The 26,660-nt window shown below is 40.3% G+C and overlaps 2 protein-coding genes, 1 long non-coding RNA gene and 1 pseudogene across 5 annotated transcripts in view; 2 read left to right on the top strand and 2 right to left on the bottom strand.

The window, feature by feature from the left end:
• The window catches only part of prkcab (protein kinase C, alpha, b), an 82,140-nt gene extending 77,323 nt beyond the window's left edge, over positions 1–4,817 (top strand). For both annotated transcript variants that reach the window (XM_063903496.1, XM_063903495.1), the window contains 2 exons: positions 274–414; positions 2,579–4,817. In XM_063903496.1, coding sequence (XP_063759566.1) covers positions 274–414; positions 2,579–2,743 — 306 coding nt within the window. In that variant the 3' untranslated portion in view covers positions 2,744–4,817. The remainder of the gene's footprint in view (positions 1–273; positions 415–2,578) is intronic.
• Positions 4,818–5,561: 744 nt separating this feature from the next.
• LOC134877587 (uncharacterized) lies at positions 5,562–8,884 on the bottom strand. Its single transcript, XR_010167590.1, has 4 exons — positions 8,727–8,884; positions 7,687–7,733; positions 7,443–7,513; positions 5,562–7,168 (listed from the first exon to the last, which is right to left on the bottom strand). It is a non-coding gene; the product is annotated as an uncharacterized LOC134877587 (long non-coding RNA).
• A 576-nt stretch (positions 8,885–9,460) lies between these two features.
• LOC134878445 (voltage-dependent calcium channel gamma-5 subunit-like) lies at positions 9,461–13,676 on the top strand (annotated as a pseudogene).
• A 1,650-nt stretch (positions 13,677–15,326) lies between these two features.
• The window catches only part of cyth3b (cytohesin 3b), a 34,739-nt gene continuing 23,405 nt past the window's right edge, over positions 15,327–26,660 (bottom strand). For both annotated transcript variants that reach the window (XM_063904743.1, XM_063904742.1), the window contains exons 6-13: positions 26,296–26,376; positions 25,488–25,600; positions 24,062–24,210; positions 23,543–23,654; positions 20,550–20,626; positions 19,649–19,720; positions 19,330–19,484; positions 15,327–17,393 (exon numbers count right to left, since the gene is read on the bottom strand). In XM_063904743.1, coding sequence (XP_063760813.1) covers positions 17,321–17,393; positions 19,330–19,484; positions 19,649–19,720; positions 20,550–20,626; positions 23,543–23,654; positions 24,062–24,210; positions 25,488–25,600; positions 26,296–26,376 — 832 coding nt within the window. In that variant the 3' untranslated portion in view covers positions 15,327–17,320. The remainder of the gene's footprint in view (positions 17,394–19,329; positions 19,485–19,648; positions 19,721–20,549; positions 20,627–23,542; positions 23,655–24,061; positions 24,211–25,487; positions 25,601–26,295; positions 26,377–26,660) is intronic.

Below are 26,660 nucleotides of genomic sequence, written 5' to 3'. Positions count from 1 at the left end.
AAAAACGATTCACGGTCAAAATTTAAATTGGAAATCAGAAATCGAGCTTTAAAAAGAGAGTTTAATTTCCTGCTGCTTTTTAAAGCTCAGAGCGTCAGTCTGGCTCTGCAAGATGTTTCTGGTTTGATAAAGTACAGTAATATAATGCAGAAGACGGGAAAGGAAAGTGAATTAATGATATACAAGTCAGCTCCACAGCTCAGCTCCATTTGCCTCATGCTGCTGACTGCCTCTGTCACATCTTCTCATCCCATCTCTTCTGTCTGTCTCCAGCTGATGACCAAGCATCCATCAAAGCGTCTCGGCTGTGGCCCAGAGGGAGAGAGGGACATCAGGGAGCAGGCCTTCTTCAGACGCATCGACTGGGATCGCCTGGCAAACAGAGAGATCCAGCCGCCATTCAAACCCAAAACGGTGAGTGTGACATCATTCAGTTCAGCTGAAGCGACTGAGTTAGACAACTATCTTTCAAAGTTTGTAAAAACACTGTAACTTTGACACTGTTAAACCTCATTTGTCAACCTCTAAAGCCTCATATTAGCTTTACTGACATTAAAATAGCTTCATAAATGGATCCCTTTGGAGCTTGCGTAGAAAGAAATATTATTTACAGTGTAGAAAACAACAAAAGCTAATTGTGTTAAGTTGACATTTTCCAAAAAATCTATTTATGCTAATCTTCTTAGGAAGCGGCGAGACTAATGGACAATAACATTGTTTGATGAAAAGAGCACCTGTAGTGTTTCATAAATACATTGCCTTTCTCTGCTGCTTTACGCTGGGTATGGTATTCCTTGAATTCATGAATTTAAGCCACACACACACTGGAACAAAATCTAATGAGCTTCTATTCAAGAATAAGACAAACAAGCACGTCTTAAGCATGATGATTTATTCAATGGATCATTGACTTTTAGCTCAATTTTCCATCAGCGAAGAAGGGCCGTTGCTATTTCCGACCCACAAATACACAGCCTGGCCAAAAAAAAAAGCTCACAAGCCTGTGGGGGCAGTGCTGTGATCTGGGTTTGCTTTAGTTGGTCTGGTCTAGGTTCAGCAACATTATGTTCCCAAAGAATGAGGTCAGCTGACTCCTTGAATATACGAATGAACAGGTTATTCCATCAATGGATTTTTTCTTCCCTGATGGCACGGCATGTTCCAAGATGAACAATGCCAGCATCCATCGGGCTCAAATTGTGAAAGAGTGGTTCAGGGAGCATGAGACATCATTTTCACGCATGGATTGGCCCACAGAGTCCAGACCTGAACCCGATTGAGAATCTTTGGGATGTGCTGGAGAAGACTTTGCGCAGTGGTCCGAATCTCCCGTCATCAATACAAGATCTTGGCGAAAAATGAATGCAAGACAGAAATAAATGTTGTGACATTGCAGAAGCTTGTGGAAATGATGCCACAGCGAATGCGTGCCGTAATCAAAGCTAAAGGCGGTCCAACGAATATTAGAGTGTGTGACCTTTTTTTTGGCCAGGCAGTGTATATGTTGCTAAATATATACTAAAAACAGCAAATCAGCAGGACAAAAACACTCTTGAATGCATCGTGGTTGAAGAATTGAAGTACTTCCTCAGAGAGTCTTTAAGTGTGTTTGCATGAATGCGTGCATATTGTATATCTGTGTCCGATTCATCCTCAGTGTGATGGTTCCATGCAGCCAGCAGGGCTTGAGGCAGGATCCCAGCTGCAGTCACCCGCCCGGCTGTCACTGACACCGACACTTCCTCCTGACACCACAAAACACTCTTTTTTTTGTGGACCCCCGCATACTCCACCTCCTCTGTGCCCACTGCGCCCCTAAGCAACACCCGCCATGCCATCAAGGATTATAAATATCTCTCCAACGGCAGAGTTCCCTTTGCTTTCACAAGGGCCACAATAAATGCATGGCTGCACAGCGGAAGTATCCGTCTCCACTCACAAAGGGGTGGGAAGTAAAACATTGCTAAAAGAGAATCCATCCATTCAGGGGTCTTTGTGTGGTGTAGCACATTTGTGAGCTCATAGGCAGCGTCATTAATTGGCCTGAAGGGACTAGCAAACAAAAGACCCTTCGGAGGCTTTATGTGATATTACCATGGATGTCCTATTATACATCTGTGGATATTACAGCTGGAAACGCCTGACATTCTTGCTCCCCTGAGAAAATAGCAGGCGCTGATATCACCACAGATTTGTGTTTGGCATTACTTATTCTTAAGGATTTTGTCTCGTTATCTTGTAAAAGCGTGATGGCGATGCAGCCACTGTGCATGTCACTGAATATGTTTATATATATTCAGCTGGAGTCACATGACAGCCTGAAGCCACACACTGACGTGCTGACCTCCACTGTGCATGCTTAGGGTTAGCTCCTAATCTAATTACAACTTCTGCCTGGCTACACATGAGGCTTCGACATTTTCCTGCACCACCTTCCCTCTGGGACCGTGAGGGCAGCTTTCTATTAAAATACCCATCAGGGAATATTGTTTATTCATGAACCCACAATTCAGTTACTTCATGTTTGTGTTTTATAGCAATACTTTCCACGTCTGATCTCTTGTTTTATCTCTTTCAGGGAGGCAAAGGAGCAGAAAACTTTGACAAGTTTTTCACACGCACACAGCCCGTGCTGACCCCTCCCGACCAGCTGGTCATCGCCAACATCGACCAGAGCGAGTTCGCAGGCTTCTCCTTTATTAACCCTCAGTTCATCCATCCATCGCTGCACAGCGTGGTATGAGGAGAGAGCAGAGAGACAACACGGAAGCATGAACAGTCGCTGGATCCTTCCAAACTCTACAAAAACGATCCCGCCATCAAAAAGACTCACATTACCCTCTACAGTCTTCTGTCTACTGGTTATCAATACGTGTGTGAAGAAGTGACTGAGAGCAAAGGGTTGAAGAAGAAGAACATGGCACTGATATTTTTTTCCCCCTTAACATCTCATATAATATGTTCTTATATCGAATCTGTGACTGTGTTTATCCAAACCTGCAGCCTTTTACTCTTGTGTATGAATGTGTATATGATTTGTGATGCAAATGTTCCTTTCCTATGTTCCCCGTCTTAACTACGCAACAAGCTGCAATGCACAACAAGAACGGAACACATTTTTCTGCTCTGTCCCGGCTTTATCTACTTCTGAACCGCTACACGTGTATTTTATATTTATATACAAAAGAAAAAAAAGAGGTAGTAGCCTATACTGTTACATGAGTGCCAAAGGAAAGGTGGAAAATAATCATTTCTATTGCAGTTCTTAAAGTCATCATGATGTTTTTCCCCCTCTTGCTTCCCGACGCACTAAACCCCCTCAACAGGGCATGTTTCTTTGTGTTGTTTTGTACGACGTGGAGCTATATCTATAACTTAACACAGATAACCAGAAACACATTCTGCTTATGCTTACAGTTGCAAGCTGTCTAGGCCTTTTCAATGCAGTGCAGTTCAGTAGGGTCAGAAAACTGTGGATCAAAGAGACAATGTTTTAAAGTATAAAGATGCTATTTCTATATGCACAAAGCAGATCTCTGTTGCATGCTTATTTTTCTGACTCTGTGAGCAGTAGACTCTAGGATGCAGTACACGTCTGGTATCATTGTAAAGTTTAGTATTATGCTATAAAATATGTTAATATATACTTGTTGTATGTTTTAAAGAGTCTTATTCTGAAGAAAGTTTTTCATTGTTAATCAGAAACAAGGTTTTCTTCCTGTTCTATGTTCCGCTTAACTCAGCTTTTACATCCAGAGAAAACCCTCTATTCTATTGTATGTCATTTTTTTTTTTGTAAATATATTTCAAAAAGAGACGTTACTTGCAGATTTTATACTACAAACTGAATGTGCTTTTACTACCGTAGACAGTTTGAACATTTATATGTTTAGAGTACCCCTAAGAAGAGTATATCTATAATGTTTGGCTGAATCTTTGGTAGCTTCGGTATCAGCAAACCTTGTATTTCCACTATTTATCCATTGTTTTCTACTACTCAGTGTCATGGCGAATATGCAGCACCTACTGTGCGTGAAACAGTTTAAAGCCCTCTTGCCTTGGTCGTCTCAGGGCCGACTCCTTCTGTAACAAATTCAAAACAGAGCAAAGGTACAAGGATTTCGGAGCCCTGTGTGGCTGAAACATGTCTTCTTTATCTTGTATAAATTGTGTGCATGCGTGAGGCGAGGCCTGATCTAAGCATGAGAAAGACCCCTGCATGAAAAAGAGATCATGGAGCATGGAGTTTCCCCACCTTGTTACACAGAATAAGACAAACCAACAAGCATTGTGCGCTTCTCTTTTCCTCCCACCCAGTGTCATGTAGTCTGACATGTTTGGCATAAAGAGCTGAATCCTAACCAACCCTAATATGTGTAAATGATTCTGTTGGCTTTTTGTTTACCGGTGCCAACCCTGAGTCTTTTTGTTCCCAGACATTTGTATTAGGCTAGGCACACAATGATACAACAGTCATGTTTCATAAAACTGCCAAATTGACTCTTAACCCCTGAATTAGTTACTGAACTTATAGACTGATGTTGCAGCTGTCACATCTGGACCAAAATGTAAGGTTAAGAGAAAACTGAATGTTTACATGTCTCACATTGAGAATCTTTATCGGAGGAGAGGAAGAGGAAAACAAACTCTGGACCCATGGCAGAGGTAATCACACGTCAGGGTACAGTACCACTACAGTTAGAGCAAGGGAACTTTCTATGTGTTTCCTTTCACTGCCCCTGCTTTTGTTAACCTGATTCTTTGTTCCTCTGTTTGTGGTATGATGGATACTGTGTATTAATAAAGTATGAAAAATATGAATCGGCTCTGTTTTATTTTGGGAAAGGATGTCTGAAGTGGCTGTAGTTCTGCCTAAATCGTTTCACTTCAGCTTCATTTCTTTGGTGTGGATTGATGGTCTTATTATTGTTGTATAAAGATATTTAGGTTTCAATTGTCATCCCATTTTAAGTGCAAATGATTTCAGAGGAACAAGGTGTGATTGTTTATATTTTGGCATTTCTTTTGTGAAAAGAGTTCCCAAGATGCAGCACATTTCAACAATTCAGAGAGCGAAATAATCATACTTGAATGAACCATGTGCTTTTTTATGCGGACTATACTTCAAGCTCAGTGATCACACTGTCCAGAGCAAGATATGCTACATTAGAACAAATACCATCGAACTGTCTGCCGTCTATGAGTGCATCGGTGATAAATTATTATGAACTATTAAGAGACTACTTACTCTTTATAAGGATCCCCATTAGCACTAGCATGAGCATTGACTATTATTCTATACTACAGCCAATGTTTGCACAGTACTTTCATTTGTAAAATAAGCTACATATTTAATGAAAATGCTCTCATGTTTTGGGTTTGTCATTGCAAAAACAAATTCTGCAAAATCCTTTTTGTAAAGTATTCGTTCAGTTTGTTTTGAGTTAAACCTAGGGCAAAAAAAATGTAATTTAAAAATAAATATTGACACTTTTTCGCTTACAAATAAGGTTTTGTAAACTGTCTGGAGGTTAACGGAATAGACATTGACAACATTTTAAAAATAAAATCAACATTTTATTTCAATCTTACAAATGATTGAATTCTCGTTCAAAAAGGGAAAAGCATACTATTTGTAACAGTATGACAAAAGTTGTGAGTGTAAGTGTTGGTAACTTACACATCACGCAGTTACACAGAAACATCATCAGTAGTCTTGATTGAAGCCAATCATTTTAGCTCCGTTTTGGTCTCTACCAACAGCTGATGGAAATATCTGGCCCTTAAGCTGCTCATACCTCAGCTGTTCCTTTCCTTTGACAGTCTGCTTTGTACATCAGCTATTTATACCTGATAAAAGCAGTGTGTGAACAAAAATCTAAAACAAATTTAAAAATGTAAACCAATTGATCGAATAAAAAAATATATGTTTTCATTCATTAAATAGTTGCTTACTAATCCCTGGCTAACATCCTGAATAAGCTATTTCTTTGTATTGTCTCGGTGCTCGGTGGATGTCTTTGTGTTTTGCCCCAGCTTCTCTTCTGCCAGCTCTTCCCCAAACGGAGATGCATTACTTCATTCTGGATGTTCGGTGAGGGAGGTCTCGAGCTTGGTTTCACTGCTGGCATCACTCTTCCGCGGGGTGCCAACATCACTTTTTGGATTACCTGGGGGACGACCCCTTTTTTTCGGGATGTCAACATCACAGCTTGGTGAGGATAAAGAGGCAGGCGGATTCTTGGGAGGCCTTCCGAGCTTCTTCCATACTTTTGGCTTATTCAGCTCCTCAGGGGTGGGCAGAGGGTATTTTCGTGGCCTTCCCCTTTTGACTGGAAGTTTTTTGGGCAGGTTACTATCAGGCTTGCCTTCCTCATCGAGCACCTTCTTTGTTAAACTGCCTTTAGGTCGACCTCTTGCCTTCTTAACTGGTGGCGAGCCATCGCTGACCACTTCCTGTTCGCCTTCGCTCTCCTTTACGATAATTTTTCTAGGCCTCCCCCTCCCTCTATTAGACTTCTCTGGGGTTTCATTTGATGCGTTCTGTGCCGCCCCCCCCGGTGTTACCACCTTCATGGGTCGACCTCTCTTCCTTATTGGAGATTTTTGGCTTCCTTCATCCTCCTCCTCGTCCCTCCTCCTCACTGCTCAACTCTGACCCCAGCGTCAGGTCCCTCATTCTCTTCACTTGTTAAACATGCTAGCTTGTGCTTCGTGGATCCTTTTGGACGACCCCTTTTTGGTGTTTTAGAGTCTCCCTTAGGTGAGTGTTTAACATCAGGCTTCTCAGACTTTCTCGGCCTGCCTCTTTTCTTAGGAGATTGGTCTGTCCTAAGGCTGTCTTCTTTACTGGCCTGTTCCTGGGAAACTTGAGTTTGAACAGAAATACCAGCATGGTCATCTCCTGATCCTTCCTCCTCTTTTTGTTTTATGATTGACCCATCGCTTGCAATGCATGAAACTAGCTTCATGATGTTAATATCATCTGTAACACAAATCTTCAACTTATTTGAACCTTCTGGCATCCCCCCTCCTATTTTAGTGGGACTGTTGTCCGACATGTGTTCACTGGAATCTCCCTCAATGCTCCCCAAATTTCCTTGATGTATTTCTGCCGTCATTATTTCCTCTTCAGAACTGTTGCTGTCAGCTTGGACTACTTCTGTAACTGCAAATTGAATATTGAAAAGCACAATTGTGGGTTATGCATGGTTAAGTCAGGGCAATTACAGATTAGTATTCATAAATAAGACCAAAAAACACTAGGAACTGATATACATTTGCAGTAAAAATGAACATGCAACTCTTTCAAATTGTAGAATAAAACAAACATCAGCACACAACTTTGTTTAGAGGCCTGTAATCATCAATCTAATTATGAAAAATATATTTTTTCAACTTTTTCTATTGTATAAAAAGAAGAAACCAAAGATGTCTCCTACCATGCTGACACTTTCTGCCTTCCTTACTCTGTGTTGAGTGTAACACACCCATTTTGCAGTTTTAGACCTGACTGCATCCATTGAGGGGAGAGAGAGAATGTAGTTCAAATTAGGGCAGATAAAGGAGAACAACATATTGTGAGGAAGGATGAACTATCTGAAAGTAGCAAAAGGAAACCTTTCTAGATGAAACTTAAAAGAATACTTCACCTACAAAAAGAACATGTGTATATAAATGACTTACCTACGTTGAATTCTCGAATTAAACTTCTGTCATGCCTGCACAGTAAACTAGGAGTAGGAAAAGGGAGAAGGTTCTTTATGAATTTAATAAAGGGAAATCTACAAAGAGATACATAAAGCACATAAAACCCTGAGTAACAAAACATCTCTCAAGTATTTTTCCAACCAAAAGTGCGCTCATAAACTTGAGTATGGGTCATGTTATTGTTTTTCATATTGTCTGTGCATATGAGCTTTTATCTTTACTTAAGTATGTGCTTTTACTCTGCTGTGTTAATGGGTTTTGAAGAAAAGCTTGTAAATGGGCATATGTGCTTACTGCAATCTGTAAACCAATAAGCTAATGTGTGTTAATTCTGCATTGTGTTCAAGTGTTTTTTCTGTGTTTGATTTTAATGTCATCAACATGCCAGGGACTGCAGATGAAAATAAGCCTCTATGGCAAAATCTGACACATTCACATGATGGATTTAAGTGCTCATGTTAAATAATGTGCATTGTCCCTCCTTAAATAAAGAAATACAAATATACAACTGTGACCCCAGACTAACACGGACTACAATAAGGAGTGAAACAACCGAAAAGACTAACAAAAGAATTACTAAGAGAGTCGAACGACAACAAAGAGGGCCAAAACAACAAAAAAAAGACATGTCTAACTACGAACAAGGATAAATTAACAACAAAATGGGAAAATCGACCACAGAAAACAGACACAAGACGACCACAATGAGACAATACCACACAGAGATGCACAACGACTCAAAAGGAACACAAAAGGCAACAAAGAGAGGAACACGTGGAAACTGTGTACGTCTTGCTTCTATGTAATACATGTGATGGGGCCTTTTGCGTGTGTGTGTACCCAAGGCCCCATGATTTCAGTATCCGCCCATGCAAAGCCTAATAATTATGTCCTATGGCTCCATTTTTTTGAACAGCCGACGGCTTTGACTATGGAGCAGATGGCTTTCCAGGTTATCTTCGAAATCGATGGCGGCGTAAAACATATTAAAGAAAAAATCTATAAATATACCTCACCTTAAATAAATCCTCCGTGAGAGTCAGTGTTCAATTCAAAGATTTATCAGCAACACCTTGAAATACAAATAAAGGCTTAATAGGAAATGTCTTGCGTGTTTATTGTATGACCACCACTTCCGGTGGTCCGTGACGCTTAAGGAGGCACTGAAGAAAACTGATGCGCCGAAAAGTTTTGGTTCCGCTTCAGCATCCTTGTTCTGAGATAGCCCACTCACAGAATTACAGGAACTTTACCATGTGATTTTTTCAAATACATTTTAGCCTAGGAGGTAAGGTGTTAAAAAAGCAAGAAATGTAAGAATGTGGACACTTTGTAGGTACACATGAAATTCAATGCAAACCACTACCTAAATTATGTATTTTTTTAACCTATTTTTTGAACACAAATAAATTCATAATGTACCTTTTTTTAGGAATTTCTATCAGGAAAACAAAGTCTTATCTTATCTTATCTTATTATTGTATGAATGGCAGCTATAGCATTGTAGCCAATAAAGCTGCCATTACTGGTCTATTGTTCAGTAATGTGTTTGACATGAAGTTATGTACTCCTTGTTTTCTATTTTTTCTGCATTTATGAACTGCCTGTAAGAGCTGTCCTTGGTCCTTAAACAACCAGAAATTACTCTCTCTCTCTCTCTCTCTCTCTCTCTCTCTCTCTCTCTCTCTCTCTCTCTCTCTCTCTCTCTCTCTCCCTCGCTCTCTCCCCCTATCTCTCTCTGACTCAGTCTGTTCTGTTGGACAGCGTTGAGCACTGACGCACTGCTGCATCGTCTCTTGCTTCATAAAGCTTCTCTCAGCTTCAGTTCTCTGAAGGAATTTGCGACCAATAAGTCAGAGTAATTTTCCTTAAAATTCGCCACAATCAGAGAGTATTACTCTGTTGTATTACTACCAAACTTTTTTCACATTTTCTTCACGTGCAGGACAGACCGCACCGAAACTGCAGACACCCACGTAAGAACAAGTGTTTGCATGCTTTAGTCACATGTTTTGTAACTTCTGCTTCTAATTGATGAGATTTACATCTGATGGGTTTCACATATTCCATGATAACTGTGATGTTTGTTTTGAGTTCTTTTAATCTCAGTTGTTGCATGCAAGTCGTACACAATATCCTGGTTACTACACTATACGAGGAATAGCTCAAATGTATTTAAGTTGTAGTCATTTATTGAGGGTTATAGCTCACTCGCATAGCCTGATCATTTACAAGTAATGTACAGGTTTCAATGTATGACTTTAAGATGTTGGAAATAATGCAAACATGACAGTTAGGCTAGATTATGTCATTGGTGACATGTGAATATTTTTGGGGAAAAATAAAAACTTCTGTAATTAATATAAATTACCTACAACAGTTTCATCATTTCATGGCAATATGACATTGTATTGTGTGTGTTTTTTCCCCCCCTTTTTTCGATCGTATCTCTTCATCCAACTTTCCTTACATTCTTTTCCCCTTTTCTCCTCTTCCAGATTACTTTTTGATTGTAACTTCCACAGCCGGAAGCTTCCCCCCGCTGTCACCATGAGCTCGTGCAGCAGGAAGGCTCTGACTTTGCTGAGCAGTGTCTTTGCAATCAGTGGCCTGGGGCTGCTGGGAGTGGCGGTCAGCACCGACTACTGGTTGTACCTGGAGGAGGGCATCATTATGCCTCTGAACCAGAGCATCATTATTAAGACCTCGCTGCACTCAGGCCTCTGGAGAGTCTGCTTCCTGGCCGGTGAGGATAAATAAGTCTGGGGTGATGCACTGCCACAAGTTAGGACAGGATTTCAGTGTCAGTGAACATTGTATTTAAATCAGGATTGTTTATCAGATTCATGTAATGTAGTTTAGATTGGTATGATCTTTGTTCAGCAAGGTTCATTCATAATGAGTGGCTTTTAAATATTGCAGATGCAGAGAGAAAATCCTGTCACACTCACATATCATCACTGCATCAGCCAGCTTTGACATTCACAGAGAATGACATTCACAATTGCTTCATCAGTGTGATCATTCGTGTGTGTGTGTGTATGTGTGTGTGTGTGTGTGTGTGTGTGTGTGTGTGTGTGTGTGTGTGTGTGTGTGTGTGTGTGTGTGTGTGTGTGTGTGTGTAAAGAGAGAGAGAGCAACAGAGAGATAAAACAATCTTCTTAGTTTTAATCGTTCACAGTAAAACAAGGTGCAGTCAATTCAAATGAGTCCTGCAGAATAATTATACCAACACACACCCATAATGTAGATTCTGTGTGCATTGATAGCATGCACACCGCTGCAAATACACTTACACACACACACACACACACACACACACACACACACACACACACACACACACACACACACACACACACACACACACACACACACACACACACACACACACACACACACACACACACTTACGCCTTTAAGTCTTCAGAGACTGATGTCATCTCGTCGTGCCACAGATAACTCCAGCTGGAGTCTGTATGTGACAATGATGAAGTGATAATAATGACTGTGTCGCTGTCTTGGCAGGATGTGATGTAATTCACACTTATGTAAGGATTTTTTTGTTTAAAGAAAACTTTAAGGTTTGAAAGAGGAAAGTTCACCCGGATGAATCTTGTCATATAAGAAGATACTAATTTTTGTTCCAAAATGTTAAAATTCCTTGAATATTGTCAAAGATAAAAGTTGCCATCTCGGCTGCTGAGCTCTTCTTGGTCCTGTCTGCCTGTTTTTGGCCTTTGTTTTTGTTTCCCAGTTTCTCTCCTCCTTTTTTCCTCACTTCAATGTTGTTTCTACATTCTTGTCTTAGGTGAGGAATCTGGTCGCTGCTTCACAATCGCTTACATCATGCCCATGAATGTCCAGTTGACTTCAGAGTCCACAGGAAGCGTGCTCAGTAAGAAACTCCTGCCTATATAACTCAAGGTGCCCCCTTGAGATGGTACACATAAACAGCGGGGGGCATTTTCAAAAGAGAAAAGCATTGTTTTCTAATACGACTTGTGAGTCATCCGAACCCAGATGTCCTTCAGTGAGGCTCAGTATCAAAGTTTTACCTGTAATAGTGTAATCTCTGATGTATGAAGAGCAAACAATAATTACGTTTATTTTATAAATACTTCAAGTTTGTTTGTCTTTCTCCAAACAAACTTTTCTATCAAACCTTAGGAACTAAAAGAAGCTGCTTGAAAATTAAGATAGATCAACAAAACATTCCCAAAGTTCCTCTTCTCTTATACACCCATCTGTTAGATGTTTTGAGTTCAAACAGCAGCTTTCCTCCTCTCCTCAGAGATGATCCGCTCGGCCACTCCATTCCCTGTGGTCAGCCTCTTCTTCATGTTCATCGGCTTCGTCCTCAACAACATCGGCCACATCCGGCCTCACCGCACCATCCTGGCATTTGTCTCTGGGATCTTCTTCATCCTCTCAGGTACTCAGATCTTCTCTCTAGTTCTTGTCAGGTTTCTGTCCTTTCTCCTGTTTTTCACTACATTATCGTTCATCCATTTGTCAGGTCTGGCTCTGGTGGTGGGTCTGGTGCTCTACATCTCCAGTATAAATGATGAAATGCTGAACAGTATTAGGAGCAGCGAAGCCTACTTTATCTACAAGTACGGCTGGTCCTTTGCCTTCGCTGCCATCTCTTTTCTGCTGACCAAGGTGAGTAACACATTGACATGTTTAGCTATTAGTGATTGTGATCAAAGCACAACATACAAAATTTGAATCCAGGGAACAATATATGAAACTGAGAGCCTCTTTCATCAGTGTCAAATCATGTAGCAGGAAATTAAGATAATAATAAAGATTAAGATTATGCAAGAATACACCAAAACATGACCAAAAATATAGCATATTTTAGTTCTAACCAAAAGGAAAATCTTTGTTGTTGCAAAACCTTTCTGAGATCTAAATTTGAGTAATTTAAGTTTCCTCACAATTTTAGGTGGTATTGGGTGTTCAAATGCCTTAATTTATTCCATAAATACGTCCTAAAAAAACTACTTCCTTAATGCCTTTAATGATATTTGAATGGTTGGCATTTACAACTGAGCACCTTCTTGTTGTGGGACACTGCATGATATATATTTAAATTTACACATTTCTGACAATATGAGCTTCTTAAAGACATGTGTCATCGCAGTACTGTTGTTTTCATAACAATTTACAGATACATTTTACAGGTGCCTTATGAAAGTGGCCACCACCTTCATCGGTCATGATGGTTCACTGCCGTGCAGTGGTCGCAGATGGGAACTGCAACACAACATAATGGCTAACAAACACATATCAGTGTGGTTGATATTACTATCAATAATTATCTTGTATCAATTTAGTAATACGTGATAATTGATTTTTTAAAAAACAATAATGTTTAGGGTGATAACCTAAAAATGATCCAACTGAATCATTCTAAAAAGAACTAGTGGAAACAATCTGGTAAAGATGCAGACAGCAATTTTTATCCCCATTTTCTTTTCCTAATTCAGCAGTTATATCCTCATGGTTCTTTAGCTATCGATACTAATACTAAAACAATCGTGTGCTGTGCTGACTTGTTTTTATTGCAAACTGAATTGTTTCTTCTTGATGAAAGCACTGATGAGCACATTATTATTTTTGATTTGTTTCTTTGTTTCAATCTAATGTGTCCATCTCCCCACTGCAGAGTGCTGGCGTCATGTCCGTCTACCTGTTCATGAAGCGCTACTCTGCAGAGGAGCTCTACCAGCCTCGTCACCCCACTTTCTACCGCCCCCGTCTCAGCAACTGCTCCGACCACTCTGGCCAGTTCCTCCACCCGGAGGCCTGGTCACGTGGGCGAAGTCCCTCCGACATCTCGAGTGAAGCTTCGCTCCAGATGAGCCCCTGCTACCCAGCTCTCCTCAAATGCCCTGACTATGATCCTGTGTTGTCCTCACCCTGCTGAGGGGTCACTCACCACAGCAGAGGCACCCAAAAATTACTGAAAGGTCGCTAAAGGATCATGAGAGGTCACAAGGCTTAGTCAGTTTTCTTTCATGAAAAGATACAAATTGTAGCAGCTTTAACTGTGACCTAAGAACTATGGAAATGTTCCTTCTGAACCGCTGGCGGTTGTAGGTTCAGAAATGCTTGTTGGGATTTAATGAAGTAGCAGCACCTTCATTTTTCTAGGTGGAGGCAAAGTCTGAGCAGTTGTGAACTTTATTGAAAAATGGTTCACTCTCCAGTACCTCATAGCTGACTTAACATTGTTAATATTTCAGTCTCATAATTTGCTATGAATAACTACTCCTTCTGCTTTAGGACTTTTCTGGTCTGTGGCAGAATATGTGAATTGTGTCACAGAAAAAATATACCCTGTTGTGTCCAAAAGTATCGCGACTACTGAAATGTCTTTGGGTTTGATTGCTGCTCTTTATTTGATGTGGAGACACTGTTTGTATTGGCTTCATAACAGTAGTACATAATGAAAATGTAGGCAAGTGAACATTGAAACTGCTAAGATCTTTAAGATGTGTTTTATATTTATTTATACCTATTTTGTGCGGCTGTTTAACATTATATGAATACATATTAAGAGTTGATGTTAAAATAATGCTGAATATTTAGCATTTGTTATTGTAGGTGTTAATCTAGCAGCACCTACCTTTCTTTACTATATCAATGTTTTGTACAGTGTACAGGAGAAATCACCTATAAAAGTAATTTCTTCACACTGTGATTCCACATTTATCCACCAGGAGGCAGTGCTTTTGAGTTTTTGGAGTGACAAAGTTTCTAAAAATAAAAACGTCACATTCTCCTAAAATGTATTCTGTCACAAAATTCAAATGTACGTTTTCAAGTGCTTTTTATATACTTAGTTGACCCAGTGATGGTTGTGGGCAAAATTGATTCTAGTGCTCATTTCTAATACCTATAATCTCAGATGTGTTCATTAAATCCTCATTGTATAAATCATCATGTAAAAATGTATCCACAACCTTTTAAATATAAGGGCTTTGAACATTTCAGTTATCTAAACTATGGACTCATTTTCCCCTCTGATGTTTGTGTTTGATTTACAGAGAGAACGTATCTCTTACTGAATCAACATACACTTTAATGAACACCTCTTAAGACCTCAAGGCAGCACTGTTGTATTGGATTGCATAAGGTGTGCACAATAATGTGCACAGTGTATTATCCTCTGAGTGTAATTGTGTTTAAGTATTTGAGAAAAATGTCATTTTGAAAGGCTGCCTTTGCTAGTGATGACCCCAAACCCCATCACAGCCCTCACTGTAATCCTTCATAATCATTAAAGCGATGTTTTATTAATGTTATCATTATTGACTATTGTGAAATACACAACGATGCAGTAGAGGGCGCTCTCTGCTCGGTCGTTCTCAATCTTCTCTCTCACTCAGATTTCTGTCAACATGTTTTCTTTACCTTACTGTTCACTAAATGTTCTTCCAGGTTGAATCCCACACTACTGCTCTGTGTGATGGAGATATTCAATATTCAGAGAGCTTGTCAGCTCGCGAAAACTATCTGTATAATTAATTAATGATAGCTCATTACTTATGCAAATAAGTAGGTCAAGAAAAGCCTAAATAATAAATAATACACCAAACAACTGCTTTAAGCTTTACGTATACTTTATATAGATACACGTAATGTATAACGTGACCGATAGCTTTTACAGAGAATATAAAAGTTAATATAAGTTAATTATAAGCCCCCACAGGGCGGTAGAAGATATTCTGCCCTGACCACAAGGCTTTCCTTTTATTTTACAATCACATAGAAAACTAATGATGTTTATAGTTTTGACATCATCATCATCATCTTCATTATCATCATCATCATCATCATCAACATCAAACATCATTTTCAGTATAATCTTTATCATCATCATAAATACAACCCTCTTCCTCACTCATCAGTAATGGCTTTTTTAAAGAGCATCGTCACAGTTATTTACCCATATTGTCAGTTTTATCCTCCTCATCCTCATATGTTTTCTTATGATTCGGTTTAAGGCTTTTTTTTTAAAGAAGACCCCAAACTTCAGCTGATGCAAACTTGTGCCTGAAGGCTCGAACATGTTACACAGAGTGTGCATACTACAACAAAGAGACCAGAAAACCTATACACTATTTATACACATACATAACTTAATTATTTATATACCTTTAAAGAGGAACACAAAAGCAAGCAAGGATTTTATAGGATTACAAACCAAATGCAAACAGGATCACAATAATACATCGACCTTCACTGACAGGCCAAAGACAAGAGAGGAAGAAAAGCTTAATCGGACTGGTACCCTTCTGGGCCATTGCACAGCCATAAATAAAACCTACCCAGTAGACTTGTAAAAGTTCAAATCCTTAAATTCATATTGGTCTTTTTTTCTGGTCAGCATTGAGTCTGCAATAGCCAATCTATGCAAAGCCAATTTGAGCATTTACCTTCTGGAAATACCTCTCTGAATGTTAGTTTTCATTGGTACTGAAAGAGACTCCCTTGCAGCCTTTACATACAATTTTGTGACAAAGTGACTTCTAAATGTCTCTTCACTGCAGTTTTAGACCCCACTTGATGTCACGAACATTAATGATGGTTGAGATTTCAAATGGACCAGGAATAAAATCTTAAGGATTACACATTTACGTCCAAAGAGCAAGTTTAATCTCAAGCCTTGGCAAAAGCTCCTTTTGTACATAACTAAAATAAAAAAGTATGCACTTTTCAAAATTCTCTGCTCCACGTAAATAAAATAAAAAATCAGCCCAGCTGACTCAAGACTGTAATGCGGTGTGAGGAACCTAAATGTAAGCCACCGCTGTTTTGTGAGGTTACTCCCAGCAGGGCTTCAGCCATGGCACCGGTAGAGAAGAATTCAGCACCAGAATGAGATGACATGGTACGGGTGAGGTTATGCTGCAATAATCCACCCACCACCTCCCATATGTGAACATCTGTCTCCTTTTTCCAACCTTCATCCTCAAAACGTCTCAATTCATACTCACATTTCATTCCCCTGTGTAGCTAACCATGCATCTGAACTCTGATTTTGAATTACAACGACTTTCTCATAAAGCAAAGTGGAGGTAACGCATCACTAATGCACCCATAATGTAGATTCTGTGTGCATTGATAGCATGCACACCGCTGCAAATACACATACACACACACACACACACACACACACACACACACACACACATACACACACACACACACACACACACACACAAACATATTTGCCTATAACAATCCACATGCATGCATGTGCACCTGAAACATGGCAGTTGTGCTTTAGAGAGACCTAGAACATGTGATGGCCATGAGAGGGGGAGGTAGGGGGTGTGTTTGAGATGGAGGAGAAACAAACTGGCTGTTGGTTGATCATGTGTTGCTCCAGGCAAGAGTCCACACATTTGAGTTTCCTGAAGCTCTGCTGTCCCCTCAGTAGTGGGATGTCTACCCAGCAATGCATACCGTCCAGGGGAAAAAACTGAAGTTTCTTTCCAGTTGGACTCTTTCTTTTTGTGAATCAGCTTCTGTGTGTAGTTTATGTGTGGGAGAGAAAGATGGAGGAGCTGGAGGTGGAGAAGATTGTCCCTCTTCACTTTTTGTTGGCGATGCGTCTCTTCCTGGTGGCTAGCATGTCGTAGAAGGGGTCTTTGCTGATGCTGGCCCTGGAGAAAAAGTCAATCAAAGCACAGTGATGAAATAAATAATAAGGCCACATGAGAGAAGGGACTCGAGCATCTTTGATATGGAAATGTAGGCACATTTATACAAACCCCTGCCTAAACTAGATCAGAAAAAAGAAAAAAGTTTGTGCAGTGACCTAGTTTGGTTTCCATGGTTTCTGAAGAGGAACACCCCCCCTCCCAAGTTGTTTCTTGGTACTCCGATCTGCTGGAACATCCTCCAGAACTCATAGTAAAACACACAAACATACACTCTCCACTATTCTGCAGGTTGATAGGTCTGAAGGAGGGCTCAAGATTATTGGCTCTTCAGTATTCTCCCGCTCCCCTTTTTTTTTAAAAGAGGGAAAGCCAGTGCACAATGAGAGCAAGTGCGTCAGGAAGCCATTTGGGCTCTTCTGAGGAGCCCAGTTTCACGGCTGCTCAATCCTGTTAAGACCAGCACAAAGCAAGAGGAGGCTCAACCCCCCACTGCGGATATCTCGGATTCTCTTTACAACGCCACTCGCAGAAGAATGAGTCTGTGTGTGATGACTATCCCGCTCTTTCATAATGCTCATTGTCCATTTGCACAACCCAATTCTGTGAAACAAAAACTCCCTCTGTAGAATATGGCAGCTGTGACTAATTCCAAACAAGATTTCCTCTATTTCTGTCCTTAAAAATATGAACTCTATCTAATGGAATGGGACTGAATACTTTTATTTACGAACCCACTGTTTCCATCAGTCCACCATCAACTGTGGTTTGTGTGTGGAGCATGCAGATACACCTCTGTGATCATCTCCACTTAGAAAAGACGGGTAAAGCATCATTTCCATAAAACGCCTTTTATCTCCCAAGACCCCGGATCCTTTCGGACCCCTCTGGAGAAGCACAAGCTGCAACTCCTTATCCTCCGAGGCTGCAAGTACGTCAGCCCAGTTTGGAGCTGCCTCACTTGGATACGTTTACTGGGTTTGCTGGCTCACCCCTGGGCTGCTATAGGCAGTGACTAATCCCACAACGTTTCCCCAGCCAATACTCACTGAGAGTATGGAGTAGGGGGGATTGCACTATATTACAGTATACAAGTGTTCTGTTCTGCTGAGCCAACTCTCTTTGACATTGCACCATCTTTATGCAGGCGATTACAGAGTAGCATTTAGGTCACCCACAGCAAGGTTAATATTACTGAGAGCTACGCTATGTTTGGTGTCTATGGACAGAAGGAAAACAGACTTTTTATGTTTGACTGTTTAAATCAAAGCTTTAATGACATATTCAGTATTACTACAAGTCAACATGTTGTCTTGATCCTTTTAGTCCATGTTCCAGATTTGATCTTGGGATGCTCAGGTGGTGAAAATGTATTTTACTTAAGCTTTGGTTTATTTCTGTAGTTAACATGCGTGTATAATAACCAGCAGCTGTGTCACTGCACATCTGTTCATGAAGTCAACCACCTATCACAGGAAAAGACCTGGTTGAAATTATGTTTTAATTTACTTGACAGAAGAATGTTGGAGTGTACAAACAAGGGAGAAAGAGACAAGGGTATGCCATGCAACAAAAGGATATTGTATGTGCTTTAATGGCTGCTAGAAAGCTCCAGACCTTTAGTACTGGTTTAAAAGCCTTAAATAAAAGAATATATAGGCAATTTGGCAAACACATTGCTTTCTTACTGTGAGTTGGGCAAAAGTATTGATACCACTTTCCTGTCTGAATCAAACTTCTAAAGCTCTCACATATTAACACATTTTATCCTTATTTTGTAATCCCTACAACGGATTAAGCATATTAACAAATTGCGGTTTATTGATTGTGTAAGTTTGCTGGGAAACTTTTTGAGACTTTGGATAAAAAACACTCAGCTAATAAAAAGAACAAAACATGTTAACAGTGTCAAACATTGCTGTTAGTGTGCGAGTCTTACTTGATGGATTTAATCCACTCCTCTTTCTCTTCCGGCGTGGGCGCTGATATCCTGTACACCACGTGGTTTCCCTCGACGACACGCCCATCTGCCTCCGTCTTGCAGGCTTTGATCACCTGGCCCTTGTGGTTAGGGTTATAGAGCTCGAAACAGTTCTGGAGAACGGACAAAGGAAAGGGCTTCAATGATGTAATACAGTTAGAGCTGACGCACTGACCAATGCATGTACTTTTAGACATTCAATGAACACTGTAACAGAGGAGAATAGGCTCCTGACATTATGATATACGGGTGAGGTCTTTAAAGAGGCCACACTCACAGGTTTCCTGGGCTCCTCCACCTCCCTGATGCTCAGATTCTCCAGTGGGATAATCCCACGAGGCTCCTTGTCCTGAAGGGGAAACGTGGAAGGAGAAAAACAACCAAGTAAATACAAAAAAAGAAAAAGAAATAACAGCAAGAAAGTTGCATCAATCGAGAAAGAATATAGATCAGAAAGGAGGCAAAGAAGAATAAAGTAGGAATCTGACTAATAGAAACTGACTGACAAAAGGAAAGATAGAGGAAATAGAGCAGTGGAAAAAAGGATAAAATCACAGGTGACATCTTTGCCAGCATGGAAATCAACCTTGCCCCCCCTCTCCTCTTGTCCTCCCTGCTCTTTAACGGAGCAGATAATGTGTGTGTGGAGCAGTCAGACCAGAGGACGGGACATAATGATAGTGTCCTGCAGTATAATACCAAGGTAGAGAGAGGACAGTGCTGATGTAGCAGCTAGCAGGGACACAGAGGCAATGATAAATATCTTCAACGAGGTACATTTAGACGTATTCTTATGGAAAGTGACACGGAGAGACAAAAACAAACTCACATGGGGACACTATAAAGAAAAACATGTAGATGAACACAAAGAGGGCTGATCCAAGTACTTTTGGGGGTAATCTTCCACAGGGGCCAATGTGCTAGGGGCATTATTAACGTCAACTGACTAATATTAAAGCATTTGCTAAACAGGACATGGGCAGGTAGTATTTTCCCTTTTCGCCCATATGTATTATAATACAAGTGTTTGTTATGGCATCCCGAAATTCAGAATTGACCTCCCATCTGCATTTGGAAGGCCCACAATACTCATTACGTTTATATTCTTCAAGACATCATCTGTACAGACCCACAGAGGCTCTTCACTGATCAAAACATCATCTTAGTGGAAGACTCACGGTTGTGTATTCGAAGTAGTAGAGGCAGTTGTCAGTCAGGATGAACCACCTTCGCTTCCAGGTTTTCACTCGGCCCCCTGACAGGAAGAGGAAGAGGAGACAGGAAGTCACACAAACGCCACCGTGACAGACTGGTTGTCTCCCATCAGGAAAAAGAGCTGGATGTGACACGCAGTAATGAAGCCGACCACGATACACTTGGTTTACTTGTTCTTGTATATAATTATATAGATCTTGTGAATTATTACTTGACTCTATTTTGTTACTTGAACAGACCTCCTGCCCTGTTATTAACCACGAAAAAAGACCAAACAAAGCACTTTAAATAACTGCTTCAACATGTTTGTCCTTAGTTACTATAATTGAATTTCCTGTCTAAGAAAGGCTGCTCTCACTCAGGCTGATCAACCACATGATCCTGTCATGTGGCAATTAGACACACATTAATACTTCATTTACTTAATAAACCATACATGCCATTGAAGGATGAAGATTTCAGTATATGTATCTGTGCACATGAACAACCCTACACATAAAGGAGGTTTTCTTACTATCAAAAGCAATTTATTATTTTAGACATTTTTGATGTTATGATTTGGTTGGATGTGCAAACCTGCAATAAAAAGAAAGTTACTTTCCAAAATATACAGGCGAGTAGGTTACTACAATTCACCAGCACTATCTCTTCTAACTTGCAGCTTTGTTAAATGATGACTCACACAACTGATAAATAATTGCTGACTTTGCTTTTTAATTTTGAAAAAGGCAACAGGATAAAACCCCATTGGCTGTAAGGACAGGTGAGCAAACAGCACTTGATATGAACATAACGCAGCACCTAAAGCAGCCCTGAAGGAGCACACATGTAGACATATAAGCCCAAAAACACACACACATGTTAGTTTCTGTAAACTACATCCAAAGACAGCAAAGACTGAGAGCGAGCGCTAATGTCCAACAAGTTGGTTTGAAGCAGGATTCAGCCTCTGGCACTGACTCTAGAGGAAAACAGTATTGCTGACACTGAGGAAGCTTTCCTGGTGGGAGACACATGTATGATGTGTGCATGCAAGCTGTCAGAAAGACAATCTAATGCAAACCTGAGCTTACACACACACACATGCACAAAACATGAATCAAAACGTGTCACAAGCACTGTCTGATCACTTCCTGTGAGCGTGCTTTGACCTAACATTCCTGATTAGTTCCTCTCAATACTAACCACCCCTCACGGTCACAACACTTTTCAGTGCTGCATTTCCTTCCTGTTTTCGTGCCTCCTCACATGAGCCTATATGGGCCACACATAATTACCAAACCGGGTTTCCTTACATTTCAATAGACTCTAGCTATTGAATTAGCATGGCCAAATTTCCGCTCAGCCTTCAGATAGATTTGCTAAAAAAAACCTGCATTTAGTCCGTCACATCCTCAAGGGTTTATTTTTAGCGAGTTAAATTAGAAATATTATAGAGAGAACTGGTGCGGGAAATGGCTCCAGGGAGGAATTGTACTATAATGTAATCATGTTAGGCCTGTGAGCCACAATGGGGCTATTTGCATTCGTACTCACTGCTATGATGAGACTAAAGAGACGCTACACAGAGTGAGAGGAATGTGCAGATCGGAGCCAGGTGTGTGTGTGTGTGTGTGTGTGTGTGTGTGTGTGTGTGTGTGTGTGTGTGTGAACACACTAATAAAACTGATCACCTGCAGTGCGTTTGCACTTTAACCTTTAACGAAATGTATCCTGGCTGTTAAACTGTTTAATGTTCACAATAAATCAACCTCTAACAACAATTAAAAGTGTGTAAAAAAATACTTAAATTAATATGTTTTATGTGGTGTGAGAGCAGAGCGAGGGAGCGATGTCCAAATCACAAACATGTGTGAAAAAACGGAATTAATGGCAAAAGAAATGGGAAGAAATAAGACAAAAAGCTATTACCTCATTAGGAAAGCATACAACCACATCTAATTACTGGCATGTATACAAAACAAATAGCTAAAGCACGTGTTCCTTCCCAAAGCACATTAGGATAATGACGATGTGCACGCAAACAGCAAAAATCATTCTTGTAACTTCTTATTCACACATGCTGTAAACATTTTTGTGGTGAGATACGCAGACTTTACACATGAATGTGCTATCCTAGTGTGGTGTAGTGTATCACAAATGAAAGTGTGTAACCTTGTTTTTACTGGTGTTCAGGCTACAGTTTCTCATGGATAAATCTTCTTTAATGAACACCAACTGGGCAAGGCAATCCAAAACCCACTAAAGAGTCACTCTCTTTAGGTTCCCACCAGACTCTACTCTGTGCACTCTGTGACACTCAAAACGGTATAACTGATCTAAAATCAGTTTGAATACAGTGGACAACAATGCACACCTTTAAGGTTAACATTCAAAACGAGTGCAAGTTTATTTGGTTCCTTTCGGCCCCAGACTAAGTCTTTCCATCAACAGCAACTGCTTAAGTGATAATATATATAATGTATTTATATATAAATAAATTCTGCAGCTGTCCAGATAAGTATAGCAGAATTACGCCAACTTAAAACATCATTGAGTGTGTGCTAATGGTTTATTGGGCTTCATATGAGTTCATAAATAAAAATACTGCAAGTTTTATTCATCTAGACTCAAGAGATAAAGTTGAATTCCATCTTGCAGCAATTGTTTTCTATCACATCAGTGTTACTAATCTCATCTTTCTCTGCAACACAACATTTTATGATCAAGTTTTCGTTTCACTGCATTTAAAAACATGATACTTAACATCAAGTTAGAGAGCACGAGGGATATCTTACTCTGCTGTGAGAAAAGAGTCACAGTTTTAATGAGGATAAGTGGGAGTGTAACCAAATAAAGTCATCCAGGATGTCTGTCACTCATCTGAGGGAATGTGCAGGCGGACACACACACACACACACACACACACACACACACACACACACACACACACACACACACACACACACACACTAACCTAATTTAAGCAGCCAGCCCTCTCTGTCTGGGTTGAAGAACGTGTGTGTCAGGTCATTCCCATCATCCTCTGGGATCTTAAACGGTTCGCTCTTGATGCTGTCGTATAGGTTCTGGATGGACAAAAACAAAAAGAGAGGTGCATTAAAGTCACATTTACACTTCCAGGCATCCTCAATCTCAAAACATTCAACCCATCCTTTAGATTACTGACTCTGGGAGCTTTAAAAAAGTGTATTTTTCTACTCATAAGAAACCAAGGGGCACTTTGGTAAAGACATCAGCGTACACTATGTGGGTAGATGAACTCGCTTTTATGCACTTTTCTTTGAGAGCTCACAAAAGACCATTTGCATCAGTATCTGGGGAGAAGATGCAATTCTGCTGAGCTGCAACATCTCAATTAGTGGAGCGTGACTGCTTTGCATGGTGGACAAATTCCTATAGGTTTATTTAACCATGCGGGCTACATTGGATACATTTGTCATAGCTAACAGACTAATAAAGTCAAAGCTCTTACCCTGAGTAGCTCCTCTGGGAGGTCTCCCCCCTCATTGATCCCTCTGTTCATGGAGATGAAGCGCTCAACGGGGGGCTTGTCTCTGACATTGGGATTGTGCAGGCTTGTGTTCAGCATAATGATGGCAAATGATAAGACATAGCAGGTGTCTGTGGAGGTAATTATACAGTAGGTTTCACTGGGAGATATAGAATACAATGCAATCCCACATCTCTGTGTGTGTGTGTGTGTGTGTGTGTGTGTGTGTGTGTGTGTGTGTGTGTGTGTGTGTGTGTGTGTGTGTGTGTGTGTGTGTGTGTGTGTGTGTGTGTGTGTGTGTGTGTGTGTGTGTGTGTGTGTGAACATGATTTCTCTTCTGTTGGAACTATTGACATTTTGTCCCTGAGTCTATTTTAAGTACCATATTATATACTGTATATATATTTCAAAATCAAATGTAACCGAAATGTGAATATTAAAGTTTTGTATTTTCTAAAGTATCGATATCATAATATAAAAACCATACACTCAATAAAATGTGTTCGCTCTACAGTGGAAGGTATTTACCTTATAATGGTATTTAAAATTATGGCAGAAATGATTTGTGATTTATTAGACAGAAATCCATCAAAAGATTTTTTACCACTACAAGTTAGGACGCTATGCCTAATAAAAAGAGAGTTTAATCAACAAAGAGCCCCCTATTGGAGCCCACCAAGGCCTTTGGAGGGCTGGAGTCAAAACACACACAAACAGCCATGTACACACACACAGGGACACACACACACACAACTTGTGAGTCCACATCATAACTCATGCTAACCATCCTCAATCCCATCCATCCACACACTAACCGCCCCAGTAAGCATCCCTGCACTGTAATTTATGACCCTGAGCGCGTCGGTCCTGAGAGATGACCAATAACTAAGTCAGGGTGTGTCACCACTGCACCATATTAATATTCATGACCTGAGCTGTCACCCACGTCCTCTTCAATGCTCCCTGTGGTATGCACAGGAGCACCAGACCATGTGTGAAGGGCCGACTCGGCACTAATGACCAAATTGACCAGAGATCAATTTCATTATCACTGCTGGAGCCACGAATAGTGATCACACTGGGATTACTGAGCGAGCTGCTAACTACGATGCTGATCAAAGTTGAAAGATTGTTGGTCTACTTTAGTTATGATTCTCAGATACCTATGTAGTCAGAAAGTGATAAAATCTCCTGTGTTTTAAAAAGAGTTTCCAGGGTTATGGACACGTGCTAAAGATTTACGCAGCCTGAACAGGTCCAGATGTCTAGGTAAGACAGACAGTCAGAAACATTGATCTGAAGCTGAGGTGGTCTAGCTGGCCCATATTATCTGTCCTGGACTATCTAGCTGAGTCTGACTAATGTGTCTGCTGCAGTGTGTGTTTGTGTGAGTGAGTGAGTGTTGTACCTGTGGACTGGAAGACGCCAGGATTGCATTGGCAGTACCTGGAGGCAAACGCCTCCATCATACGATCAATCTTCTGGGCTTCGCCAGGAAGTCTGAAGCTCCACAGAAACTGCCTACAACAGCAGAAACAGAGGGGGATAATGATATGACAGATCATAAAAAAGATATGATGAAAATGTATTTTACAGAATGTGGATATTCAATGTCAATGTAAGAATACCACTAAACAGTAAGTTCAAGCTGACTTTCTTTACAATAACACTAAGAAAGAGACTCTTACTGTTGGAAAAAGTTATGAACATCAAACTGAAGGATTTACCTCTTTTTACTGACTCTTAAAAAGGAAGTCAGCTTAGAAACAAAACAGTGTTATAGAAAGTACTGTCAAGTTCAGGTCATATCAAAGTTAATGTTAAGTCAGACTTGTAAATAGCATTAATATAAACACCCTATTCATGGTCTAGCTTTACTAAAAGAAACATAGACAGCTCACATCTGCCATGGTCCATCAACTGGACAATTGGTAAAATGCTAATTAAAACAAAATGTAACAAAACAAAACAATTCCTGAAATCACCAACAGGAGCATGCGAGAAACCAATACCATTCTTTAAAAATGAGACCATTGTGGGAATGCAAATGCAAAGGCCATAGCCTAATAAGGCCTTAGCTTGTCTTGAACATAAAAATCAAACAGGATTTCCTGGATCACATTTCATTTTCTCTCCAGCAGCTTTAGGAAGACACCGACACCAGCAGAGACTTTTGCATTTCTTTAACACATTTCTACATTTGGTCGATAACTCACCTTAAGGCCTGTACGAGGTTGAGGTCTGCGAACTCATGAAGCTCCACAAACGCCTGGAGGACCTTGATGTTAAAGTCGTCCCTGGAGGAGAGAAGGGTCACACATGTTTAACCATTTACACTCTTTCCATTCAAACAGAAACAGAAAAAGCAGACACTGCAACATAAATACGGGATTCATTTCACAAATGCAGTGCAGTGACAATTTCATACGTTTCAGGGATTAAGTTAGAAAGGAAATGCTGCCATGTCACAGCACCAGTTTCAGACAGAAAGTCACTGTGTTTGCAGGTTGCATGAAATCCCTGTTGTTTATCCCCATTGATTTCCCTTCGATAAGAACCACATGTCAGCTTAGTTATTTTA

The sequence above is a fragment of the Eleginops maclovinus genome, chromosome 16 (genome assembly GCF_036324505.1).
Source record: "Eleginops maclovinus isolate JMC-PN-2008 ecotype Puerto Natales chromosome 16, JC_Emac_rtc_rv5, whole genome shotgun sequence".
Lineage (NCBI taxonomy): Eukaryota > Metazoa > Chordata > Actinopteri > Perciformes > Eleginopidae > Eleginops > Eleginops maclovinus.
Note: the sequence above shows the minus strand (reverse complement) of the source record. Positions and strands in the feature narration are given on the sequence as shown.